The 24,145-nt window shown below is 41.4% G+C and overlaps 1 protein-coding gene across 1 annotated transcript; it reads right to left on the bottom strand.

The window, feature by feature from the left end:
* Window positions 1-15: 15 nt before the first annotated feature.
* Window positions 16-24,028, bottom strand: col9a1c (collagen, type IX, alpha 1c). Its single transcript, XM_029514824.1, has 38 exons — window positions 23,895-24,028; window positions 20,764-20,849; window positions 18,877-18,948; window positions 17,870-17,999; window positions 14,381-14,777; window positions 13,928-14,008; window positions 11,462-11,479; window positions 10,936-11,025; window positions 10,787-10,822; window positions 9,319-9,390; window positions 9,092-9,136; window positions 8,965-9,000; window positions 8,843-8,866; window positions 8,689-8,742; window positions 8,236-8,307; window positions 7,728-7,766; window positions 7,488-7,544; window positions 7,056-7,109; window positions 6,770-6,823; window positions 6,631-6,684; window positions 6,486-6,539; window positions 6,342-6,395; window positions 6,203-6,256; window positions 6,070-6,123; window positions 5,401-5,454; window positions 4,091-4,135; window positions 3,888-3,941; window positions 3,734-3,787; window positions 3,514-3,567; window positions 3,358-3,429; window positions 3,227-3,262; window positions 3,093-3,137; window positions 2,972-3,004; window positions 2,626-2,772; window positions 1,452-1,506; window positions 1,138-1,332; window positions 566-652; window positions 16-215 (listed from the first exon to the last, which is right to left on the bottom strand). Exons 1-38 carry the CDS (start codon window positions 23,921-23,923, stop codon window positions 16-18), a joined length of 2,847 nt encoding a protein of 948 aa, XP_029370684.1. The 5' UTR covers window positions 23,924-24,028.
* Between the last annotated feature and the right edge of the window lie 117 nt (window positions 24,029-24,145).

Below are 24,145 nucleotides of genomic sequence, written 5' to 3'. Positions count from 1 at the left end.
AGCTGGGATGGCTCCTTAGTTTTTGTAGCCGGCTGATTTCTTTCCACTGACCATATAGAGAGGTTGAAGTCGGCCTATACAGGTTGATGGGTCGCAGAGGCCCGGTGGTCCTGAGGGTCCCCTTGGACCGGTTGGACCTGGGACACCGGCACTTCCTGCCTCACCACGTTCTCCATTTTTGCCATCTTTGCCAATACCAGGGGCACCTGGCACACCTGATGTGGAGGTATAAGTTGAAGATTATTAAAAGCCTAGTAAACCTACAACTACACAGAGGTTAAAAGCAAAGACTGTACATTTCTGGGATTTTCGGTTTTAAGTACTTGGAACAACTTGGACATGGACATTTAATATGGAAGTTAGATTAGAACACCTCTTTGTTCTGGCTTTATGAAGAGAAGATGCTGTCTATGTCGGTTCAAAAAGTTGCTGGATTCATTGCAAATTCTCAACTAATAATCACTAAAAAATGTGATAGAATATCAACAAATTTCTGTTGTTTCAAAATTTGAATGTGTGGAGTATTTGATGAGTTTCTCTCTAAGCAGATATAACCCACACTTACCTGGTGCACCGGGTGCGCCTGGGCTTCCTTTGATTCCTATGCCATCCTCTCCCTTTTCTCCCTTATCTCCCTTCTCCCCAGCATCACCTGCAGAGGAGAAGAGCACGTAGAGGACACACAAATTAATGCTGAGATGAAATGGAGAGGCACACTGTCTCACAGCGTTATGGGGATATAATTAGGAAACTTAATGACTCCACTCTAATTCAGTGTTGTTTAGTGAATCATTGATTGTTTAATGTTATGCATGGGCGAATCCCTTCTTTCTGCACGGCGCTGTACATGATTTCTTTCAGCATGCTGTGGCAGTACAAAGGCGTGCTGCCATTGTCCGCAGCAGCCTCTGTTTTCTCCGAAGGCTTCATTTAATTTTTTGCCATCACAGCAGCTCTGGATTCTTTCCAGGAACATAAAACAAAAGGTAAATGCTATCGCGGCACCATAGCTTACCTGTAACAGTGCTGTTGAAACACATATAGTATTTGTAAACCACTTAAGGTTTCTCTAAAGATTGCTCAAGCTTTGGTGATCTTCGGGACTGATCACTGATCGCTTTGAAAGGGTTTACTGACCTTTCTTGCCTGGTGCACCTGGTAGTCCAAAGAAGCCCGGTGGGCCTTTGGGCCCCATCAGCCCCGGAGCTCCTGCAGCTCCAGCTGGTCCAGCTGGTCCAGGGGGGCCAGCAGGTCCTGCTGGTCCAGGGATTCCAGGGGCACCGATGGCTGCTGGCGTCTTAAGAAAGTCTTTCTTAAACTCTGCTAATTGTTCTAAACAAACATAGAACATATTCAATTGAAACCTCGTTACAGTTTTTACCTGAAATAACACAGTAAAATATAAATTATTGAAAGTATAATATAGAGAAATTAAATGGAACAAATTGCACCTTGTACGACGGCTGAGCACATTTCCCGGAGCTGCTCGTCACTGACTTTAGGGCCCTGTAAATTCATGAAAAAGTGACAAAGAGGCTTACCGTTGGAATTGTTAAGACAGCAGTAAAATTCGACCAATGTAAACATTTCTTATACATATACCCTGCACTAGGATGAGTACAGAAAATTAACTGTGCGGCATAGAAAAAGAGGCTTGCTTCCATGTTACAATGAAAATACTGGGCTGCTCAAATTAAATGTACAGTCAAATAGAAGGATTGCTATGTGGATGGAGTTCTAGTGAAAAGAATTATTCGAAATGTATTAACTGTATGTAGATATGTAGAGACTTCAGAGCTTAAACGTAAAGCCTAAAACTTGCATCTTAGGTCCATCAGGGGACAAATGGTGAGCGGCATGACAATAGTTATAGAGCACAGGTAGCAGGGCAGATACCACCATGAGGCCTATTCAGCTCCACCTTCTCCTCCAAAGTACAGACTGCTCGGCCTCATAATGGCAGCTCACAAACCAATAGGTGATGTCACTATCTGACAGCGACTCAGCCACCCTTCCATTCTGCATATGTTCATTACAATAGGACACCAGAATATCCACGAGCCTCGGCTATTTAAATTGAGAAGTGAAACCAACACTATCCATGGAAAACCATGGATACGGGTTAATGGTACTTCTGGAAGCATTGGGCTCCGAAAAGAAAACTGAGTACCCTTTCCCAACCCTATCATGTCTTCTATTTTCACCAACTTCATGTGTTAGCAGGCAAATGCTAGCTAATTAACATGAAGTATGTTTTAGGGCTGATGAAAACAGTCTGAAAATGTTTGAGTTATTTAGGGATCATGGAAGTCTCTCAGAAACTTCACTGCAGTTCATCCCGTTGATAAGATATTTCTTAGGTCTGGACCAACCAAAGGAAAAACTAAGAGAACAACTTCGCAATCCGCAAAAGAAATCGACTGTCCTTATAATTTGATTTCATTCAAAATAAAAATAATAATAAAAAAAGGAAAATACATAAATACACAAAACAAAAAAACCCCACAAGGTTAGATCATAGTATAGACTATGTGTCTTCTTTTGGGTTCCAAAGCAGACTTGTCCGGCGGAGAGATCACTGATTTAGAAGTCTATGTGATATACTGATGTAATTGTAATACTTACAGGTAGACCTCTTGGACCTGGTGCTCCAGGAAGGCCTGGTTCTCCTTCCAGCCCTCGAGCTCCCATTGGACCAGCCAAACCCTCGTGACCTGGCTGACCGGGTCTACCATCAATTCCGGCTGCTCCTCTTTGGCCCTTCTCTCCACGCTGAAGAAACAAATCATCATCAGGCGCACTTCATTCCAGTTTTCAGTCTCAGAATTCCTCACAGTACTAATCTAAATGAGGTCACAGCGAAAATGTGGAATGATCTATTTCTTCTTTTTCTGTGAAAAGATCCTGAGGCAACAGTTTAGAAAAAAGAAGGTGGTGTAGAGTTGAAGTGCACACAGTAGATTTTTAATACCTCTCCTTTCATTCCAGAAACACCAGGAGGACCCTGCAACATACAGAGATGAGTCAACTTCTTTCAACTCTATGAACAGAAATGTTGCTGTATCTTCAAACGGAAACATATCTCCACACACCTGGTCTCCCTTCACCCCGGGATCTCCTTGAATACCTGTATCCCCCTGTTCATATTAGAATCGTGGTTAGTGGCTTTTGAAATGTTCATTCGCAGATACATTTATATTATTACAGAGATTGTAATATATCTTACCAGACTTCCTTTTGGTCCCACTGGTCCCATAGGTCCCTATACAGCACATGAAAAGAAATAACATCATGTAGTTCACTGCATCTACGGTGTCCTTTCATAATCAATGTTTTAAAATAAGGAATTCGTCTGACCTGTTCACCTTTGTGTCCAGTATGACCCTTCATTCCTTTAACACCAGTATCACCTTTATCTCCTTTGTCACCCTGGAAATGCAACGTTAGATAAAATTGTTATTCTCTACTTTAAGTGTCAGTTTATGAATATTTAGTGAAATGATGATTTTTCACCTGGATGCCCGGAGGACCTGCAGGCCCCACCGGTCCTTGTTTTCCTGTTTCACCCTGGAAATTGATAACAGATCAACAGTTTACACCTGAAATTGATGATATATCCCTGAACCCTCTATGGGAAAAGGGCACCAGCCATTAAATGCCAAAATCAATAGAGAAACATGAACTGAAGCTTAAAAATCGCCTGGACGTGAATGCTAAGTAAGTGTAAACTCACAGTTGCGCCTTTAGCTCCAGGTTTTCCATCCTCTCCATCTTTTCCAGGCTCACCCTGTTTGGAGACAAGAAAGTCTGTATGGGCTGGACTGAAAACAGTAAAACCGATTAACAGGACTGACAGCATGACAGGAGGCCTAATGGGGCAATCTTACAGTCTTTCCGGGAAGTCCCACTGGCCCAGTGGGTCCCTCTGCACCAGTATCACCCTAAATCCACAAGAAATGGCATCAAATTAGTTACCAATTATTACTTCTATCAGCGCAGACCATGGGTTCGACTGAAGTTGACAGCAGCAATAAAAATTCGGATAAACTATGTGGAAATGCCTCATTACATAGCAGATGATTCCAATTACCTTTGAACCAGAGGGTCCGACTACTCCCTGCTTTCCTGGCAGGCCCTAGGAAGAGCATCATGGCAATATGAATCACAGCAGAAAAGAAATGCGTCATCGCTGCTACATCCTTCAATCCTGTGTATGTGGTGTGTGTGTAAGACAAAACCTTAGAGTCTTTTTTTTTTTTTTTTACACACTTGTAAATGAGACAACAAACTCTGATTTTGACACGTCAACTGATAGTCAGTCGATGAAAAAACGCATCAAATACAACAGTTTATAATAACGGGCTAGTTTGTTTTCAGTTCAGCAAAAATAATCTCTCTCTCTCTGTGTTTAGGGTTAGGGTTAGGGTTATGATGATGATTCATTTTCCAAATCGGGAAACTTGGAGATGGGTTAGGGTTAGGTTAACCCTCAAGTACGATGCAATGTATCAGGCAGAAAGAAAAAAAAAAAACAAAAAAACACTTCAAGGCCAACTTAAGATATTTGTACAATGTGGTCATGTCATATCGTTGATGCACATAATTGCATGCCTCAACTCTGTTGTTTATGTGACTTAATGGCATTAACCTGTTTAATCCTGAATTTTTCCTGTGAAATAGCTGCATGCAATTCACTCCATAGACTAATGCAAGCTTAATGTTTACCATATTCCCAATTTTAGCCTGAAAACAATTCCTGCTGCTGGTGATGGAGTAAAACGTGAAGGGACCCCCACTGCGTAAGGATTCATTACTAGGAGACCATGGAGGTCTGTACAGAATCAAGGGCGGTGGTCGATCTCAGTCCAAAATATTAGAATAGGCCAAATAGCTGCTTACATGGTTAAAAAAGGTAGAAAGAAACCTGCGCTGACTTTTGCTTCATGGTTGATCTGATTATAGCAACAGAAACAGACAAATATGCATTCTCACTTCCAAATACACATGAACTGACAGATCATTAAAAAGGTTTGCCTGCTTGAAATAAAAGACTGCATACTGTAGCTTCTCTGATGAAACTGAGAGATAAGCCCATACAATTTAATGTACTTTTTCTCCTCTCTTTCTAAAGTCAGTTTTACTATTCAGGCCACATCTGCTGGCTCTCACCTCGCAGCTCTACAGGCAAAGGTACTGTAGATGTGATCTTGGCTTCAGATTGTCTTTCCTGCTGGGTGCTTGACTTTAATGATTTATTTATTTGACCTCCTCTGTAACCTCAAAGAGGAGTTCTACCCTCTACTTTGCACTAAAAGGTAAAACAGTCCAAATTCATACTTAACAACATGACCTGTAATTGATGATAAGGAAAGCAATGAATATACACAAAGTTGGACTTACGGGAATACCCACAATCCCCCTGATGCCAACAGCTCCAGGAGTACCAGGCTCTCCCTGTTGAGGAGATTCACAGTTTATACAGCAAAGCATAATAACAGACAAGTGTGTGAACACACACACACATACAGCTACTATGTCTTCCATTTATTTACGGCGGAGCCTTCATATAGATAAAGATAAGTCATGGCAATAAAATTCCTAGCATTATTTTAAAATCACCTGCCTATTGGCCGCAACAAATTATTTGTAATACCAGACCAAGTAACGTTGTAGTTGCCCAGTTAACATATCGTATTGTTGTTGTTTTTTGTTTTGTTTTGTTTTACACTTAAGTTATACACTGTCGCTTATATTAGCTGCTCTGTTCTGGGCTACAACTGATATTTATTAATTTGATGACATTTATTTCTTTACATTCAATGTTATTATTATTATTATTTTATTCCTTATTTTAACATTCTGTTAAATATAGTATCACTTAGTTTGAACAGGAGACATTACATGGTTCCTATTTCAGTTTGATCAGTAAGCAGTAACTTCAGCTCAGTATCTATATGGGTATACTGATAAAACCTTCCAAACCTCTAAATGTGGATAATATTAGCAAACCTAAGAGACCTTGATTTTAGCCTCAGTTGAATCTATTTGCTGTTTAAATTCAAATGTCACCTTAGCGCCATCAGTTCCAGGGAGTCCATCCAAGCCACTGGCACCAGGCACCCCCTGTAAGGTTATAACGCAGTTACTCGCTTCATGGTGGTGCTAACGAACGAACGAGCCACAAGAGCATCAGTATACTTACAACTTCTCCTTTCTCCCCTTGAGGTCCCTGTTCTCCTTGAGGTCCCACAGCCCCCTAATCACAATCAAAGCACCAGCTGAGACATCGTTTCAGGCAATAACAAGAAAATACAGAATCTAAACTGAATTGTAGGATTCACCTCTTCACCCTTTGGCCCCTGCAGACCCTGTCGTCCACGGATTCCCTCCACACCCTGAGAGATGCAAATGAATCAAAAGAAAATTAGCTGGTTCGTTCCTGCATTAAATGCCAAAAAGCAGCCAATTGAACTTAGAGTCCTTACAGGAGCTCCGGGCGGGCCAGTGGGTCCTGGGACGCCATTGAAACCAGGAGGACCCTAATAAGAGCAAAATTTGAAGCATTTTTTTTATTATAGACACCAACATAAATATATTTGTCAGTCTTACAGAAGCTTTGGTTTAACTTACTCTGTCTCCCTTTTCTCCCACCGCGCCAGGAAATCCAATGGGCCCTCTCTGACCCTACAAAAACCAAAACAGCAATTAATACATGCATAAATGTATTTATAGAACTTAATGATGAGACAGACAGTATTAATTCCCTTACATCATCTCCCATGCGCCCTGGAGGCCCCTGAGGACCTGGTTCTCCTACATCTCCCTTTTGAAAAAACAAACAGGAAGTACTTAATTAAATTGTGTGGAGAATGATAATCATGTTAGGCTGTTAATATCCAAACCAATTGCTATTTGTACAAGATGTTGATGAGTCTTCGTGATTTCCGTATGTAGTTGAAAATGAAAGCACATACAATAATTCGGTGAGGCAGATGGACTATTTTGGCAGAGCTTAAGAAAAAGCATTAATTGAAACAAAGATTTTTCTCACGTACCTTGTCTCCAGGAACCCCGTCTTTTCCAGGCTCACCAGCCAAACCTTTGTGACCCTAAGGCAACAATGAAATTATCAACAATTTAACTTAACTGTAGCTGCATATTTATTTAATCCATGTCATTGCATTCACGCCTTAAATAACTTAAATGTCGGCGTAAAGTTTTCCCTCTCTTGAGATTTTGAAAAATTTCTTGATGTTTTGTCACCTTTTGATTTTAGTATTTTTCAAAAGGGTTTTCCATTTTATTATAACGTCATGTCAAAGTTTGCGGGGGGCTGTTCAAAAATGAATCTGCTGTGTCCGCTACAGCGACCATGTTACTCTGTCTCAAACTCTCAGGACAAGTTTTCAAAATGAAAAACATTTCATTTTCAGCTCTGGCTTTCAAAGTGGTTAAATCACTGAACATCCTTCGTCAACATTCCTCACCTTCATTCCTGGCAGACCAGCCATTCCCCGAGGTCCGGCCGGGCAGGTAGCAGGACACTACAAACACACATAGACACAACTGAAGTGAGACAAGGGGATGAAACTGACAGCCAGATGCTGCTGCAGAGCCAGTAAGATTATTATTATTCCAATAAGTAATTCGCTGTCACCCATCCATATTGCCATGCAATCAAAAAAAAAAACAACATTTGGCAGAACGTAAGACAGTGAAACACTCACAGCTTCCCCACTTCCCTCACTGTTGGCACCAGGCGGCCCCTAAAACACAGCAGAACAACATCTAAAACAGCCATGGGGGGTTTAGATGTCCACATGAGAGCAGATTCCCAGGAAAACAATGTGAGAGGAGACTGCAGCATGCAGCGTCTTCACAAACTCATGATTTCACAATGAAATTTGAACTCAGGAAAAAAATACAGTGTCCAAATTAAGATGAGAAATTAGTATTAGGGGGTTAATGTCATCCGTGTACAGCAGGTGAACAATGTACAGACTGCACCTGATATTGAACCTTAACTGAAAAGCATGCAATGTGTCAGCTGTTATTTTCATGGAGAGGCCAGTTACTCTAACCAACTACACAATGCAGCACCTGATGACATTTACAACACAAACACAAAACAGCAAAATCAAAATCCCAAATATGTGTTTCCGCATAAAGCTTAAAACCATATATTTAAAAAAATGACTGGTGAACAAGAAATTTTGGGTTAGATCTGGTACTTACGGCAGGCCCTGGTGGACCAGGAGGACCAGGAAGTCCTGCTGTCCCGGGGCTACCTCTGGGTCCAGGTGGACCCTGCCAGCAGAAGAAATAAAATTCAAATTTTTTAAACTGATGGACCTGACGCCTGAGTTATATCCCTATATAAGATCTGTCTTGGATTCTTAATTTCTCAAAAAAAGGAGGACATATTGGACATATTTATGAAGGAGCCTTTGAAAGACTTTTACATTTTAAATGCAGCCTCAGAAGGATGAGATCCTGAATTGGGACACAACCAAAAGTTCCAATTCAGATGTTGTTTTGGAAAAGGTTTGTAAACTGCCAGCGTAATTTTTATCAATAGATTATATTTGAAATAGATTATAAAGAGTATAGAGTATAATCTCTCTCTCTCTCTCTCTCTCTCTCTCTCTCTCTCTCTCTCTCTCTTTTTTTTTAAATTCAGCTTCAGACCTCAGGTCCGATATTTCCTTCGTCTCCTGGAATTCCTGGCTTTCCTGGTGCTCCCTGTTGGATGCAGAAACACGTACAGTACATTAAAGCAAGAGAACCTTCGCTGTTGAGTCAGAGGATGAAACAGAACCGAGAGGATGTAGCCAACACTTACAGGTGGCCCTTCACTCGCTGGGCCCTGCGAAAAAAGAGACAGAGCAGAGATATGAGTACCGGAAGTTTCTTCATCATCACACACCCCATCACCTGTGCACATGTTGCTTTCTTTCCACTTACAGGAGGACCTGGGGGACCTGGAAATCCAGGAAGACCCTGCAAGAAGTCAGAAAGAAATCAAATAAAGAACCAAATAAATACATAAACCACGATGACTGATTTTGAAATGTTCTGAATTTTTACTCACTCTCTCTCCGACAGGCCCTCTGGGACCCATTGGGCCAGGAGTCCCCTAAAGACAATAGTCAAATCATCATGGCAGCCTCTTCCCAGTGAAACTCAGTGTTACACACACACACACAGTTTTATCACAACTTTCATTAACCATAGCTACACTCGCACATAAACACACACAGACAACACTGGGAGCTATTATTAAAAGTGTATGTCAGTGGATGAGACGATTTTTCCTACAGCAATTCCTGGATGGCCAGGCAGGCCTCTCTGTCCAGGAAGACCGATCTCCCCCTGCTCCCCTTTGCTGCCCTAGGAAGCAAACACAATAAGAAAACCAGAAGCTTTATATTCTTCCTGTATCTCCCTCGCACTGTTGCTAAGATACGCAGAGGCAATGACAGTCAACATTTAATCAATAGAAGGCGGGCCGCGCTTGTTGTTGTTCCTCAGATCAGCAATGAGCTCAGCTCGTGTAAGGCTATGCAGATAACAAATGGGCCAGACAGGAGCAGACCTACGATAGACGACACAGAGACACCGGGAAACACGCTGCGTACAGTTTACCCTCGAAGCCAATCAGTAACAAAAGTTCTGGTCTGTTACATATCAGCGCAAATATGTTTTGTCAGTCTGTTTGTTGTGCTGCCTGCGAGAGAAAGAGAAAAAAAAAATGAACACAGTCCAGTGCAATGAGATAAATTTGTGGTGAGGTTTCAGAGTGAAGGGCAAAATTTGTTTTCCTTCCTGTGCTGTCACACATTCCTTTAAATTTTGAGTGACTTTGCACCATGTGGCAATTATCTCTTAATCCCGGTAGAAGGGATACTGAACAGAGGAACCTAAAAGCTGCACTGCAAACATTTATCCACCACAGGTTAAGGCGAAACCTCCTGATCCTTTACTGTCACTCCCAGAGACTACTGAAGAAATATAATCAAAATTAACATATATATGTGGGTGTATGTATGTTTTTTTGCATTTATTTGACTTTATTTCACAACCTTTTTGCCTCCTGCACAGATGGATGGTGAAAAACACAAGTGGACCACAGCTTCATGTCACTGAGCTCATCTGTCTGAGTCTGGTATCACCTCCCCATTCAAGGGAATTTCTGTGTTGTTGTGCATGTGGGTTTGCGGGTGTCACACAAGCTTTGGGTCAACAATAAGGGACAGTAGAGACAGATGATGTGAGGACAGAGGGACAATGAGGGCAGAGATGTTGCTAAGGTGCCCCATGTTCAAATAAACTTGTTTTCTCCTTCTGTCTTTGCATTTGTTTTCAGAGAATGAAGAGATCAGATTGGAAAAAGGGAAAGGCACACAGTTGAGCAAATGTGTCTCCTAAACTTGACAATGGTCAGCAACAAACAAAAAAAAAAAGCAAAAAAAAAAAAAAAATGCATAGCCCTGGTCACGGCCTAGTCTGTAGAGCTAGAGGATGGTGCAAGATTTTGTGTTAGTTTGTTAGAACTTGGTTACCATATACATGAATACTGAGCAATACTGACTATGGGTGCTTATGGTAGAAAATTAAAATATAAATACTCAACAACAATATTGAAACCTAGCATTTTGGAAAAATAGGGCTTAGACCTGCAAATCTTACCCCCTTAAGAAAGAGATGTAAATGACACAAAGACAAGGCAAAGTATCAGGAGTCTGCAAGTGTTTTGTCAGGGAATCATTTAGTATTTCACACTTACAGGTGTTCCTGGACTGCCGGGAGACCCAGGAAGACCCTGGAGAGACAAACAGAGCAATCACAGAAAGAAAAGACAGAAGTGTTGACCTAAATGGGTGAAACAAAGAAATTTGTTGAAGGAATGGCTGTTATTAAGGAGGTACTACTTACATCCCTTCCATCTCTGCCATTCTCTCCTGCGGGCCCTCTGGGGCCCTCTGGGCCAGGGGCTCCTGGGGGGCCTTGTAATGATTTGTCAGGCTGAGAAAGGAGATAACCAATCACAATGCAGGATAGATACCAAAGACTCCGTTTTGAAAAAAGCTACAACACAGATATAGGTTTTAAGAAACTATTTAAGATGTAAAAATGCTTAAAGCTTTCAGATCAGGCTTTTTAAAATAAATATGCCCTATTACAGTTTACAGGTGTGTGTCTAACTGGGACATCACTGATAATCCATATATCTTTATGTTAAATGAGTTCTCAATCTGAATCAACAGCTGGTGAAATGTAAAATTCTGAATAATTTGTCTAAAATGTTTACCTACACAAATCAGAAAGAAGGATCAAAACCACCAGCATAAATGAGATAAAAGAGCAAAGCGATGAGGCAATTAGACAACCAAAGCACTGGAGTAGATTATTGGCTTAAAATCACAAAGGAAAAAAGAAGGTAGAGTAGAAAAATAAATACCTCAGCATTGGCATACATCTGAAGAAGCAAGAGAAATCAGATAAAGGGAGAGTTAGTGAAAGTAGTCACACCACCCTCACCAAAAGTGTCAGCAAGAAGCGCACCTCTTCATAATCATAGTAGTGAGTACATCATGCTAATACACAGCCCATAGTACCACCAACACTCCCCCATGTTAGCCTGAATCTAATAGAGCGCACCAGGCCAGAAAATATTTCTGTCATCAGCGGAAAGAAACATTTGCATCTTGAGTAAAAACACTCTAGCTAATCCTCATTCATTGCACTGCAGCCTCTATACACAATGAAACGTAAGACAGTGGAGTGGCATTTTCATTACAGGCTACAAGTATTTCTCAGAGGCAGAAATCTCATTAATTTGAGCTAAAGCTGAACGAAACGAAAGATAATACTCATTCAGAGATCTGATTAACTTTGTTGTCACTTTTCTGGAAAACAGAATATATAATGGGTACCTCGTACTACATTTGTAGCTTTGGCAGTAAATGCTTGTTCATGTATTCCCTATTACTTTATATTATTGAATGATTCCTAACAGCCCTACAGCTGAAAGGCTCTCATCAGACCAGCTGATTGTATGTTTGCAGAGTGAGCGATGTGAGGATATAAGTACTGTGCTTTGACTAAAGCTCTAAATAAACTCAATCCAAGTGTCTTTCCTTTAAATCGCAGACACTGGGTGATTCAAGGCATCCATGTTTGTTCACATTTTCAGGGAAGTCGTACTTCAGATCGGTAACGACATCAGATTGGACCAAATTTTTTGGGAGGAAGAATTCTGGCTTTCCGTCACACTCACTCACTCACCTCCTGCCTCATCACTTCATCAGTCACACTCTCCCGCACCTGGCCTCCCCAGCTGACGTTGTTCTCCACTCATCAGCCCAGATGCTCATAGACACTGCAGGGCTGTGGCCTGGTGACCTGACCTGCCTCCCGTTCCTGACCAAGCCTCCTGGCCTCTGCCCTGGAAAATGACCTACCATCTGCCCCTGACTGTGTGTCTCCTGCTTCTGGTGGCTCTGCCTGCTGTCACCTCAGCCGGCCTGCCCTGTGGCTGAGTGGTATTATCACTGTTTGTCACTTGGGAAAAGCTGCGTTCACCTCCAGGCAGGGGCACTAACTGAACTCTGAACATCGAAACAATTTTTATGGATTGTTACTCTGTCGCTGCAAGGATTTGAATAAAGCTCCTGCTGTTGTGCTGCTCCGTGCACCTGCCTCAACCCATGATGCGTTCGCAGTGTTAACTCAGTTCATTTTTAAAGATGCTACCTTGGTGATGATAACTGGTAATTGTAAACTCAATTTTTCCTTAAAATCAATCAATCCATTTTTTTTTTTTTTTCAAGTGGCTCAACGCAAAGCTGCCTGAGTCTGCATGGGTGGACTGGCCCACAGTATTTCAGATTTAGGTTGAAAAAAAAGAAAAGAAATCATTTTCTGTTCAGCATTGGGTTGTTTTGCAGGTACATATGAAATGATATACTTAAACAAATAGAGACAAGAGGGGACTAACAGATTTATAGCTCAAATTGTATCTATTTCTAGCTATCTTACAGCTAAGGGCATCTCAATTAATCGTGGCAAATCTAGAGGGAAACCACAAATCATCCAGTAATAAAATTTACACGAATTAAGTGAAGATAAAATTTGATTCACTGACCTGTAACTGAAATTTTGGAGAGTCATTTTTCTCTAGCTAAACAGAGACCCATAGAAACGTGCAAAAGGTCACACTAACTGCTGAGGGTAATTTGTTTCATCTAAATAAAAGTTGCTAAAGGGGATAGCTAGTTAACATTACGGTCTTGTACTAAGCAACAGCAGTAGCAGCAGGTCAGCTCTTTCAGGTAATATGCGACCTGTTAAATTATTGTCTACTACATTATAGGCAGTCTACTGCTCAGACATTACAGTGTAGATGTAGCCATGCAAAAAAAAAAAAAAAACAAACAAACTGATTGTTGCAGAGTTGCTATGTTTTTGGAAACTTCCAAGTGGTAATTTAAACGTAACCACAGAAATCTGGCACTAAGGAAGTTAGGGTTCTGATCTCCAGCTTTTAATTTGATCACACTTCCTCTTCATTATTAAAGTTTGTGTGTTTTTGGTTTCATGCGTCGAGGTTTCGCGCAGACGGTGAGTTCATGTCTGCCTGGATCCAAGCCATTCTGCCTCCAAGAGATATATGCAGAACTAAAACTCCCATCTACAATCTGACAATAACACAAAAACTCTTAATTTGTGAATTGCTTTGAATCAACCGCACCCTCTGGATGTGCTAAAGGAAAAATGATTTGTAGGGTGTTTTTCTTATACTTTTGCAGCTCCGTCTCAGCATTTATTTCCCGCTTGCCTTCCAGCATGCTAAAAGCCCAATCAAAATGAATCATACCACAAACCACAACAGATGCTGCACAGATTTTAGTCCTTGTTATTGTACCTCAGTGGCCGGCAGCTCATTGCAGCTCTCCCTCTGGGCTCTCTTTGGGTCACAGTGAATCAACATCCACTGGAGCTCAAACTGAAAAGACACATTGATGTTACAGGAAGTTCAGCAGGCTATGCATTTGTTTTCATGTCTGACATTGAAAAAAGAAAATGCTTCGTCATGGTGCAGTTACTTTTTTGTGGTTTATAATTAATGTGCTCTGTATGGGCTGTTGAGTTTGATTCCCCACCAATGGGATTTTCCGCAGGGATTAAGTTTTTCTTTCTCTTTCTTCGCTGGAACCCAGCTGAGCGGCTTTGCCGTGACAGCAGAACTTTAAAATTATAGCACACATTTAAACCTAAATGTGTTTGTTCACAGTGAGCACCGTTTCACTCACAGAGCTCGTAAGGAGGGTTACCAGTCATGATTAAATGCAGGAGGCAATCCTCCGCCCTCGCTCACCACAACAGAGGCGTCAGGATCAGCATCCAGCCTTCCAATCAGAGTGTCTCCCTCTGTGTTGATAGGGCCTTTGCCCTTGATGGGTTTCTGATCCACGGGCTGACAGTCCACATACAGAGTGACCTGGTCACGCTCCACGCCGATCATCACTTTGTGCCACTTGGTGTTAAAGAGCACAGAAAGGCCGGGGAAGGTGACAGTCTGTAGGTATCCATCAGCACCCATCAGAAAGTACTCCAGAGCCTGCTGGTCGCCATTCAGCCTCAGTCCGGCTTGTTTGTTGCCGTCTTCGTCCACTATTTGCCAGACGTTCCACACCTTGTTAACTGTGTTCTTGATCATGCGGAAAGTGGCCATGAAGGAGTACTCATCTGGGAAGCCGCGGGGAAAGTTTAGCCTGAGATGAGGAAGGACAATAGGGGCTCAAATCAGGTATCAAGTTCATCAGACTAAAGACTAAAGCCCTCATATCGTACAATGTCAGTCTCTCGCAGAGCGCAGGTCTAGGTTCTATATTAACTCACAGTGAGCACACGGTAGAACCTTTACGTATTAAAGTTCTCATCGGGTATTCAAAAACAGAACCTTCAAACCAAAGTGTTAACCAGAAATCTGCTCTATTTATTTTATCACTTAGACAAACAGTCAAACAATTGTGAGGAAGGCTCAGAGCCTCTCTTCTGGTTGGCTTACTGACCTGTTGTTACTAGAGATACCAAGAGAGGAGATGGACATCAGTTTAGATAAAAAAAATTTGAGAAATATAGAAACCTCAAACAGGCTTTTCGATAGCGTACACCCAAACCGGTTATTAATGGGTTCATTCATCTTTTACTGCTTATCCGTTTCTGGGTGGCAGGAGGTGCTGGAGCCAACGCCAGCTCACACTGAGACACCCTGGACAGGTCACCATCACAGGGCCAACACACAGAGACAGACAGAGACCAACAACCATTCACAGTCAGACCTACAGACAATTTAGAATCACCAGTTAACCCAAACGTGATGTCTTTGGACGGTGGGAGGAAACCGGAGCATGCAGAACGTGCAAACTCCGCCTCCAGCCCTGATCTTACTATGTTGCTGTGCTGCCTCACTCTTAAAATATATCTTATGTCAAAAGCTACTGCATGATCAGAAATGAAACACCATTCAGTAAAACGAAGAATGACATATGGCTAAAAATAATACAAAGGCTTCAGAGCCCTGTTTTTCAGATTCAAATACAAATCAATTAGGCTGCACGTTTCCAAGACACAAGAGGAGGTTTAAGGCATGCTATTGTATCACAGAGAAGACACGGTGAAAGAGGCTGCCTCAGAGCATAAATCTCTTCTTCAATTATCATGTGCAGCCCTGGTTTGTGTCCCAAGTCTGGTGTTTTCTGTTTTTAACAAGCCAGATTCTCAGTAGGTGGGACATTCATAGATGGGCGCTGCAGCCAGACACAATCGAAGTAAGGCGATGAAAAGTTTGCTGAAACCCAGTAAAGCAAATGAAGACCACTCTCTAGTTATGCCCCAAGGTGGAAAAGTCTGAGGTATGTGCCACTTCTGCCCAGCAGAAGAACAGGGAGGCGGTGCAGCTTAAGCGAAGATGGACTTCAAAGCGCAATCTGCGCCGCTAGACTCATAAGGGAGGTAAACACGTATTTACATTCAGTGTGACAGGCCCGAGTGGTGTAGACGCAGGGTGCCAGCGACTTACATAACAGCTTCTAAGCAAAAGCTGTCCTGCAGGAAAAGATTAGCCAGAACAGACTGGAGTGGTCACACTGGGAAACACCGGGGGCCTGTTTGATCATGTGCAGCAGTAAAACCGTTGACCTGCACATTCTGTCCTGAAACGTAGCTTTTCAATTTTGTCGCAGCATTTCTTTCTTTTGTGTTCACTAAACTGCAAAGCCCAAAGACAAAAGTATACAGTTTTTTTGTTTTTTTTTGTTTGTTTGTTTCTGCAATTGTTAACCAGAACTGAATTATTGACTGGGCCAAAAAGCCCAGGTACTTTCAAGAATCCTGACAGTACAGGTTTCACTATGTTGCTTTTGTTTTGGCTGGTTTGATTAATTAAATAAAATAAAATAAAATAAAAACGGGGCAGCATTGTTACACACAATGCTAATAATGAACAGTAACACAAATATAACTGAAGATGACATGAGAAAATTTGTTTACTCGGCTTGTAAAATCAGCAATGACACTCAAGGGAAAGTTACTTCAGACACCGCCTTTTTGTACACGTTTAACCAAAACCAAGATGCTTTTGATATCACCGCTAGGTATGACTTAGATGCACATCTCTGGTGTGACAGCTGTGCGCTGTGCAGTTCATGAACGTGGCTCGACATTCACTTGAAAAACCTGAACTACCTGTGAAAAAACCCCTGGCCCTTTATGTGGACCCTGTGCCTTCGTGGGTTGTCTCCAGTTCTTCAGCTACCTTGTACAGTCCGAGGACAGGCAGGTTTAGGTTAATTGGTGACTCTAAATGGCCCGTAGATGTGAGTCTGAGAGTGACATTGTACGCCTCGATAAGACGGCCCTGTGATGGACTGGGGAGCTGTCCTGGCTGTATCCCAGCGATGCATAACCCTGCACTCCATAACCATGACGATGCGATGTAATGAAAGAGAGGACACAGCTATGAATATGACCCTGCCTGCATTAATGTTAAACACCACAATGTTTTTGGGAAAACATTTTAGTGAATAGGCCTGATTTTAGAAAGCATGGTTGCGAGTGTTGTGAATGTCCAAATTAAAAAGCTGTTTGTTTTAACCATTGAGGGTCTAAATAAAACCTATAATTGGGTGCACGGTGGGAAATGTAGCATTCAGTGTTTTTTGGAGCTTGCCCCATAATCAATCGGATAATCAGCAGAATGAGTCTCCATTCCCTCTTTGAACTGTTGGACTAATTGAACAATTGTTTTAGAACAACTCCCCTTATCCTCTAATGGGAGCGTATCACCCCACTGGAGGGGATCCCTGTCTTATTTTTGAGACGGGGCTTCCATCCATGTCAGATTGATGCATCTAACCTTTAATTACAAACCGTGGAAGAAGCTTGACAGGAAGCGACTGTTGTCAGCACCTCTTATTTTATCACATTTTCATTCTGAGGCTGTCAAGGAGCCTGTACAAGTGAAGATAAATCATTACCACGAAGGCCGGGTGAAATGTCTCTCTGCAGATTTCCTGGAGATACCAAGTCTTTTAAGTTCAACCCAGCACACGCTTTTCGAGTTTCCACACACACGGAAAAAAAAAAAAAAAAAAAAAACTCCACTCGCTTTTTCATCTAAGAGATGCCACATATGTTCAGGCATGTTTTTCTCAACCAATTATATGCTATCGCCCCGCAGTAACACCTGTGCCAGACCTATAATAATGAAACACCTGCAATGGGAGACCACTGCTACAAAATATCTCTGTGTTTTTATCTGCTTTCTTTTAAACCTTTTTTTTTTTTTTTTTACTGTACTCACATGGTTGGAATTTGGAAGTTGGCCTCCCTGTCGAGGCGGTAGGCCACCTGGAGCGAAGTGGAGCCATCCACCTTCCTCACACCTTTCAGAGGGATCACGTCCAGCTGAAACTGGGTGATCAGATCAAAACCTACAGGGGGTGATTCACATGATAAATGCGATAATCGTGAATGCAATGAAAAGAAATAAACCTGTGATCGTCATAGAATTCATTTTGGTTATCAGCAGAAAAAAACTAGATTGTTAACTTCTTAATTGTAACATACTAATACATATCATATTATTAATATAGGGACTAATGATTAATAAAGCATAGTTTAAAGTCATATATACAGAATACTTTGTGTGTGTGTGTCTGTGTACACTTTACAACACACTGTGTTCTTTATATATGAAATATAACTGAGGCCATTGCTGTGTAGCAATGTTCAATGTTGGACAAAACCAGACAGAATGAGAATGAGGACATTTTTTTTTTATATCTCAATATTCAGTATCTTTTCTGGAAATGTATCATGATATAATCTCAACATTTGATGTCCTTATCTCGTAACTTATGGATATGAGGAACTTTGCACAGTGAGAGAATATTTTATTGTGATCATGAATTTGTTATTTGATGATGATGCGAAATGTATCATACAGTTTAGGCTGACTGCAGAAACAACGCTGACAGCTTTTTTCTGGTTAAACATTGTCGTCACAAAGAGCAGAGTGCGTGCAGATGTGTTGAGCGGTTTGAAGCAGGGCAGTGGCGAGCAATTACAATCTTGCTGAGTTCTAATTTTTCGAAGAAAAACCTGTAAAGCTGAGGTGGAACATTTTATTTGGCTCATTTGAAATCTGAAGTCATGAGGCAGCCCACCGTTAATTAAACTCACTACCTTGCTCCTGATGTCTCTTTTATCCTTCAGGGGTTTTTTGAGGCTTGCGGTTTTTTTTACTGCTGCTTTCGCTTCTGTTTCAATGCAGTGCAGACAGAAATGAACATTCCCAGTTCCTTTTACCTGGAAGGTCATCTTGTCCGCTTCTCATCGGCGGGCAGACGGTGTCACCATCCAGCCGGTTCAGGTCGAGTTCTGACGGGGCAAAACCAAAATAAATAATCTTGTTATCTTTGATTCCTTGCTGAATTTGGCAAATGCAATGTAATACCAGTCAATTTAATTCAGCTGCTGTCCTGCAAGAGGAAGACATAATAAAAAAGCAAGATCCTTCATGTCAGAATGGATTCACTACACAATGCACCATAATGCCCTTTTAATGGGAGTTTTTCCTTACAGTTATGTTTACAGTGTTGCTCATATGCAGACTGGTCAACACAGCCTCTGGGGATTTATAATGTGGAGTTCCTAGACACCACTTATTATCCAAATTTGTCCTCAGATATGAAAACATAATGTTGATGAATACAGGGGCTAGTGTTGCACGACTGTGGCCAAAGCCATATGTCATCTGAAGCATTTCACAAGGTCAATACGGCTTTCCTTGTTATTTATTATCATGATTTATCACTCGGGAAACTGTGATATATCACACTTCCATTTGATTTCTGCCTTCACCATCACAGGCCAAAATCCTTTACGTACAAACTGCACTTGTATTTCATTCCTGCGTATATTACATAATCTCATATCTGTGTCGCGCTGGCTGCTGTTTTAGGGCTTTGGTGATCTTTGAAATGCATAGGTTTAGTTTTCTGGAGATATTGTGTCGTAACTTTGTCTCTGAAAATGCGAATGAGAAGACATCTGTTCATGTGTCAGAAACCTAAAGATACAAGTGGTGGTGGCAGATCTACATTAAATAGAACCGCTGCCATCACTTGTGTCTTTCATATGCTCATCACTCATATTTCCCAGCTGCTTGAGGGAAAATCTCAAATTTTATATCTATATCCTTTTTGACTCTAATTTTGAAATCAAACACCAGCTTTGTTTTTCATTGCCATCGGCAAGCTGATAGTGGACACGTATAATCGTCTGAGAATGTCTTTAAAACCCATCCAGGTTCAGCAGAACAATCTGTTATGACATGTTTTCATTTGTTATTTTATTTTAAAGAAATGTGAATGGGATGATCTCATTCAGTGGAAATTCCGTTCCTAGGGTGCGTCAGTAGAGGGCGCTATCTTTGAGGCCTAACCATACACACATGAAGGGGGAAAAGACTGGTGAAAAAAAAAAAAAAAAAAAAAACAAGACTCAATGAAGTGAGCCTGGTGAGAGCCAGAGGGGCTCCCCAGTCAATAACCTGAGTCAGCTCATTTACTGTGAGCAGCGTGAACACAACACATCTGGAAGCTGTTCCCACATCCCGCAGAAGTGCTGAGAAATGAGATAAAGTGGTGAGACGGTATTTATAATCCCATATTTACTACCACTAAACACTTATCTGACTGTGCATGTGGACCTCAAGTTGTTAATGTTACTGTCTGCTGCGGCATTATGCTCAGAAAGCCACTCATTAGTGCAACGAGCGGGAGGTGAACCACAATTAAGATGTCACATGCGGTTGCATGTGCGCCGCGAATTTCACAAAGCAGCACACCTACTGCGTCTGGCACTCAGTCAGCATTCACGTTAGAGTTATTGTGTCCCCAAACGACAGCAGAGAACAGTCTTGTTGATTGTCAGAGAGGACATTTAATCTGATTTAATCCTGCGACACAGGCCAGGACGGTGTGAGTGCTATTTCTGGCCTTTGCTTTGTGAGTTCTGATAAAGCAAATGACCTAGCAACGGTCAACACGACGGTATTAACATTACCTCGCATCCTCTCTGACTGTGCTTGCAAAACAAACAGGTTTGCAGTACGGCCAGCTCTCATGAAATATACGCCACATTGACTTTATGATGCTTCTTTGGCTGTGCATTGTGCTGTAGGCCACTTACGTCCAAGTGCTGGAACAAGGAGGAAGGATAGCAGCGCCGTGCAAACGGGGAAGAGCGCAGACATCGACGGATGCCGTGGTTGTTTTCTGTCCAGGAATGATGGAGGAAAATCAGGATTCAGTCATGCATCTAATTTTCTTTGACAGCTTCTATGTGTGAGAGTCGTAACAACACAGGGATGACACAAAGAACTACTTTGCCAGTGACATCTGTGCTCATCCGTACCACATTAGGAGACAGATAATGTTTAGGCTACTCCTTCAAAATGCAAAAGCTCTGCATCCTAGTGAAGATTAACAGGATTCATGCAAATAGGATATGACAGTAAATTCCAAGTGAAGGTGGAACAAATGCTTGACATAACATTTCGGAAGCAAAATGATACAGATACAAAGTTTCTGGTAAGTGTGACTTCAGTCCCACATGGTGCGTCACATAAAATATGAAGTTAGGGGTTCAGGTTTGGGGGAAATGAAGCCATGGAGGAAGAGCTAGTTAGCAAATCTGTTCAAATCTAATATCTTAAAGATCCCGTATGGTTTCATTTTTCCTGTATTTTATCTGAAATGTCTCCATCCTAAAGAAGATATATACACAGCTTTTCTCTGAAGCTGGAGAAACAGAAATCAGCCAATCAGCAGTGACTCTCCTTCTGATTGCCTGATTGCTTTAGGAGTAATGAAAATGGAGCTGATTTCAGGTAAACAGAGAACCCAATGGGTGGGTGGGGCCTGGAGGCGTCACTGAGGGCAGTGATTGTTTCTTTGTGACATCATAAAATTCCAGAAGTTCTGGACAGCTGGTTTTTTTCAGCTCAGTTTCTGAATACAGCCTGGGAGACTTTTGATATATTAATTGTTATAAAACATGGACCTGATTTATGGACATATCTCTTGTGTGACCTTTGAGGTTTTAAAAGAGAAAATATACTGCATGTTGGTATGGATTTCAGCCACGGCTTCTGCTTTACAGCAGCTGAGCAGCAGGTAAGCTAATAATGGGACACAGAGTTGGGATTGTTTTAAAGACCAAATACATTATTAAATAAGGAGCAATTATTTGTCAATGCCTGCCCTGGAAAGGGAGGGGCGAGCTTCTACTTCACTCCAATAACTCTCTGAGTATGTTTTCTGGACAGCTACATCTTGCAGCTCTCCTCAATAATCTTACACAGCAGCGCATCTGTCAAAGCAGTTTCAGTGGCTTCCACACTTTTATTTACACAATCACACTCTTGCACTGCAGCGTATCCTGAGTGGTGATCGGTTTGCACAGAAATCCCAAAGTAGTATGTGTGCGAGCGTAGAGTGAAGACATGACTAATATTCTGGGTGAGCAAGGTCTCTTCAGAGGAGGTGTTGCAGTGTAACATGATGCCCTTCACTTAACGGACCATTTTCATAACCCAAGCTAGACTTACTGTCCACCTTTAATGACGATCCATCCACAGTTAACCCTTAAAATACAAAAATGACCTATTGTTTGATTTATATCAAGTATAAAAATATTGCTGAGAGCCATCTAGCGTACCCTCAAATGTGAATCTGGTGAATTATAATTTTTTTTAACATCAGTTTTTGAATGTAAAGAAGCTCTAACAGGATAATATACGTCTTTTAGACATGTTGGTGTTTCTTTTTACTTGGGACAGAGCCAGTCTTGCTTTTCTCCCTGCGTCCAAAGCGAACCGTCCCCCTGTAGTAATCTTGAGTTTGCTCAAAGATAAGTCATGTTCAAGTTGAATTAGCATGGTGCTGCTCTGTAATATGTTGAATTCGCTACGTTAATGGGAAAATTGGATTGATGGTGCTGCCAGCTTATTGACACGTCTGAATATTATGTCTAAATGTTGCTGCTGGGTAACCAAAGCACCGAGTCCTGTCAAAGCCACAGCCATTTTTGCTGAAATGTTATACTTTTGGAAATTTTCTATATTGTTATATTTCAATAGAAATTCCACCTTCCTTATTTTCTGTTATAAATGCAGCTTTTATGGCCTTATAGCAAATTAGCCATGAATTACTTAAGATGGCCAAGAACTTTGTAAAGCTATGTGAATTTAGGAATAGAATAGAAAGAGCAGCTGTGATAGAAAGATTAAAAATCAACACAGGTTCTGCCTGTTTTGTTTTGCATAAAATTATTGTAGAGTTTTTCAGGTTAAATTTATTGCCGCACTTAGGGCTGACACAGCTACAAATTTGCACAAAGAATGGGTTCAACTACTTGTTTATATTAATATTAACTAAATATTAACTTGCCCCTGCATTATCATTAAACCTCACCACCCACCAATACCAGATTTACTGTAAATATAATTCAGGGCCAAGATTAAAGGACTGTGGTACAGAGGCTCTGCATTTAGAGCTGTGAAAAGTAAAAAACCAAAGAAAAAAATTCTTGTTGACACATCACCAGAGAAAAAAATTCCCCATATATTCCAGTAAATATTCTTTCATCTCAGGTCTTTGAGTAATAACATGCCATCTATTTTAATTCCTAACATCCATCAGCATTTCATGGGACCTTTTTGATGCTGCCACCCATGTTGCAGCATGATGTTCCTGAGCTGAGATTAAACCAGCACTCAGGGTTTTACTTCTCATTTGTCTTAATTAATCCAAAATTAGTGCTGTTGAGCATCAAACAATCAGCCATACACGTTATGTCATGTTTACACAGACTGTTAAGGAAAATGTGCAAGATAAAGAGTCTGAGCAGCAGAAGATTGATGCTTTAGTCATATGAACTCACCCATTCAGCTTTTTTCCTGACTGGAAAATCCTGATGGGCCAAAGACTGGAAGCTTGGAGTTTATCACTTAAGAGCTTTTTTACCCTTCTACTTTGTTAAAATGTCATGCAGTGGAGGTTTATAGATTGCATTTGTGTGTGGGCCAGATTAAAAGGCAAAATCTTTAATCTATGCTATGTATCCTGTTGCGCCCATCAGTTCACTGAGCTATCAGACAGTGGGAAATGTTTCCTCTTCCTAAATGAAAATTAAAGATAAATTTCTTGTGAACACCCAGTCTTAAATGAGTCTTCGTTGCTATGGAAACCACACACTTAGCTCACAGGCACCGGTTGCTGATGAATGGCCCTGACACAAATCCAAGACGAGATATTTACCTCATCAAACCAGCGTTGTAGAAGGCCATGTTCCAATCCCCCTCCTTTACGGGAGTCAGATGAGCTCAGCAAACGAGGCGCAGCAGTGAGATGCAGCAGCAAGAGGAGCCACCGACGTGAGATTCCCTCCCTGAAGCCAGTCCTACCTGCGCATGATGAGGACTGACTGGAAGAGGCAGCAAAGGGGATGCTCAAGCATTTTCTGTCGACATATAAAAGTTTGTTCAACAAGTTCTCATTGGCCAGGGGTT

This window comes from Echeneis naucrates, chromosome 11, assembly GCF_900963305.1.
Source record: "Echeneis naucrates chromosome 11, fEcheNa1.1, whole genome shotgun sequence".
Taxonomy (NCBI): Eukaryota; Metazoa; Chordata; class Actinopteri; order Carangiformes; family Echeneidae; genus Echeneis; species Echeneis naucrates.
The sequence above is the reverse complement of the archived record's forward strand: the minus strand, read 5'-3'. Positions and strand labels throughout refer to the sequence as shown.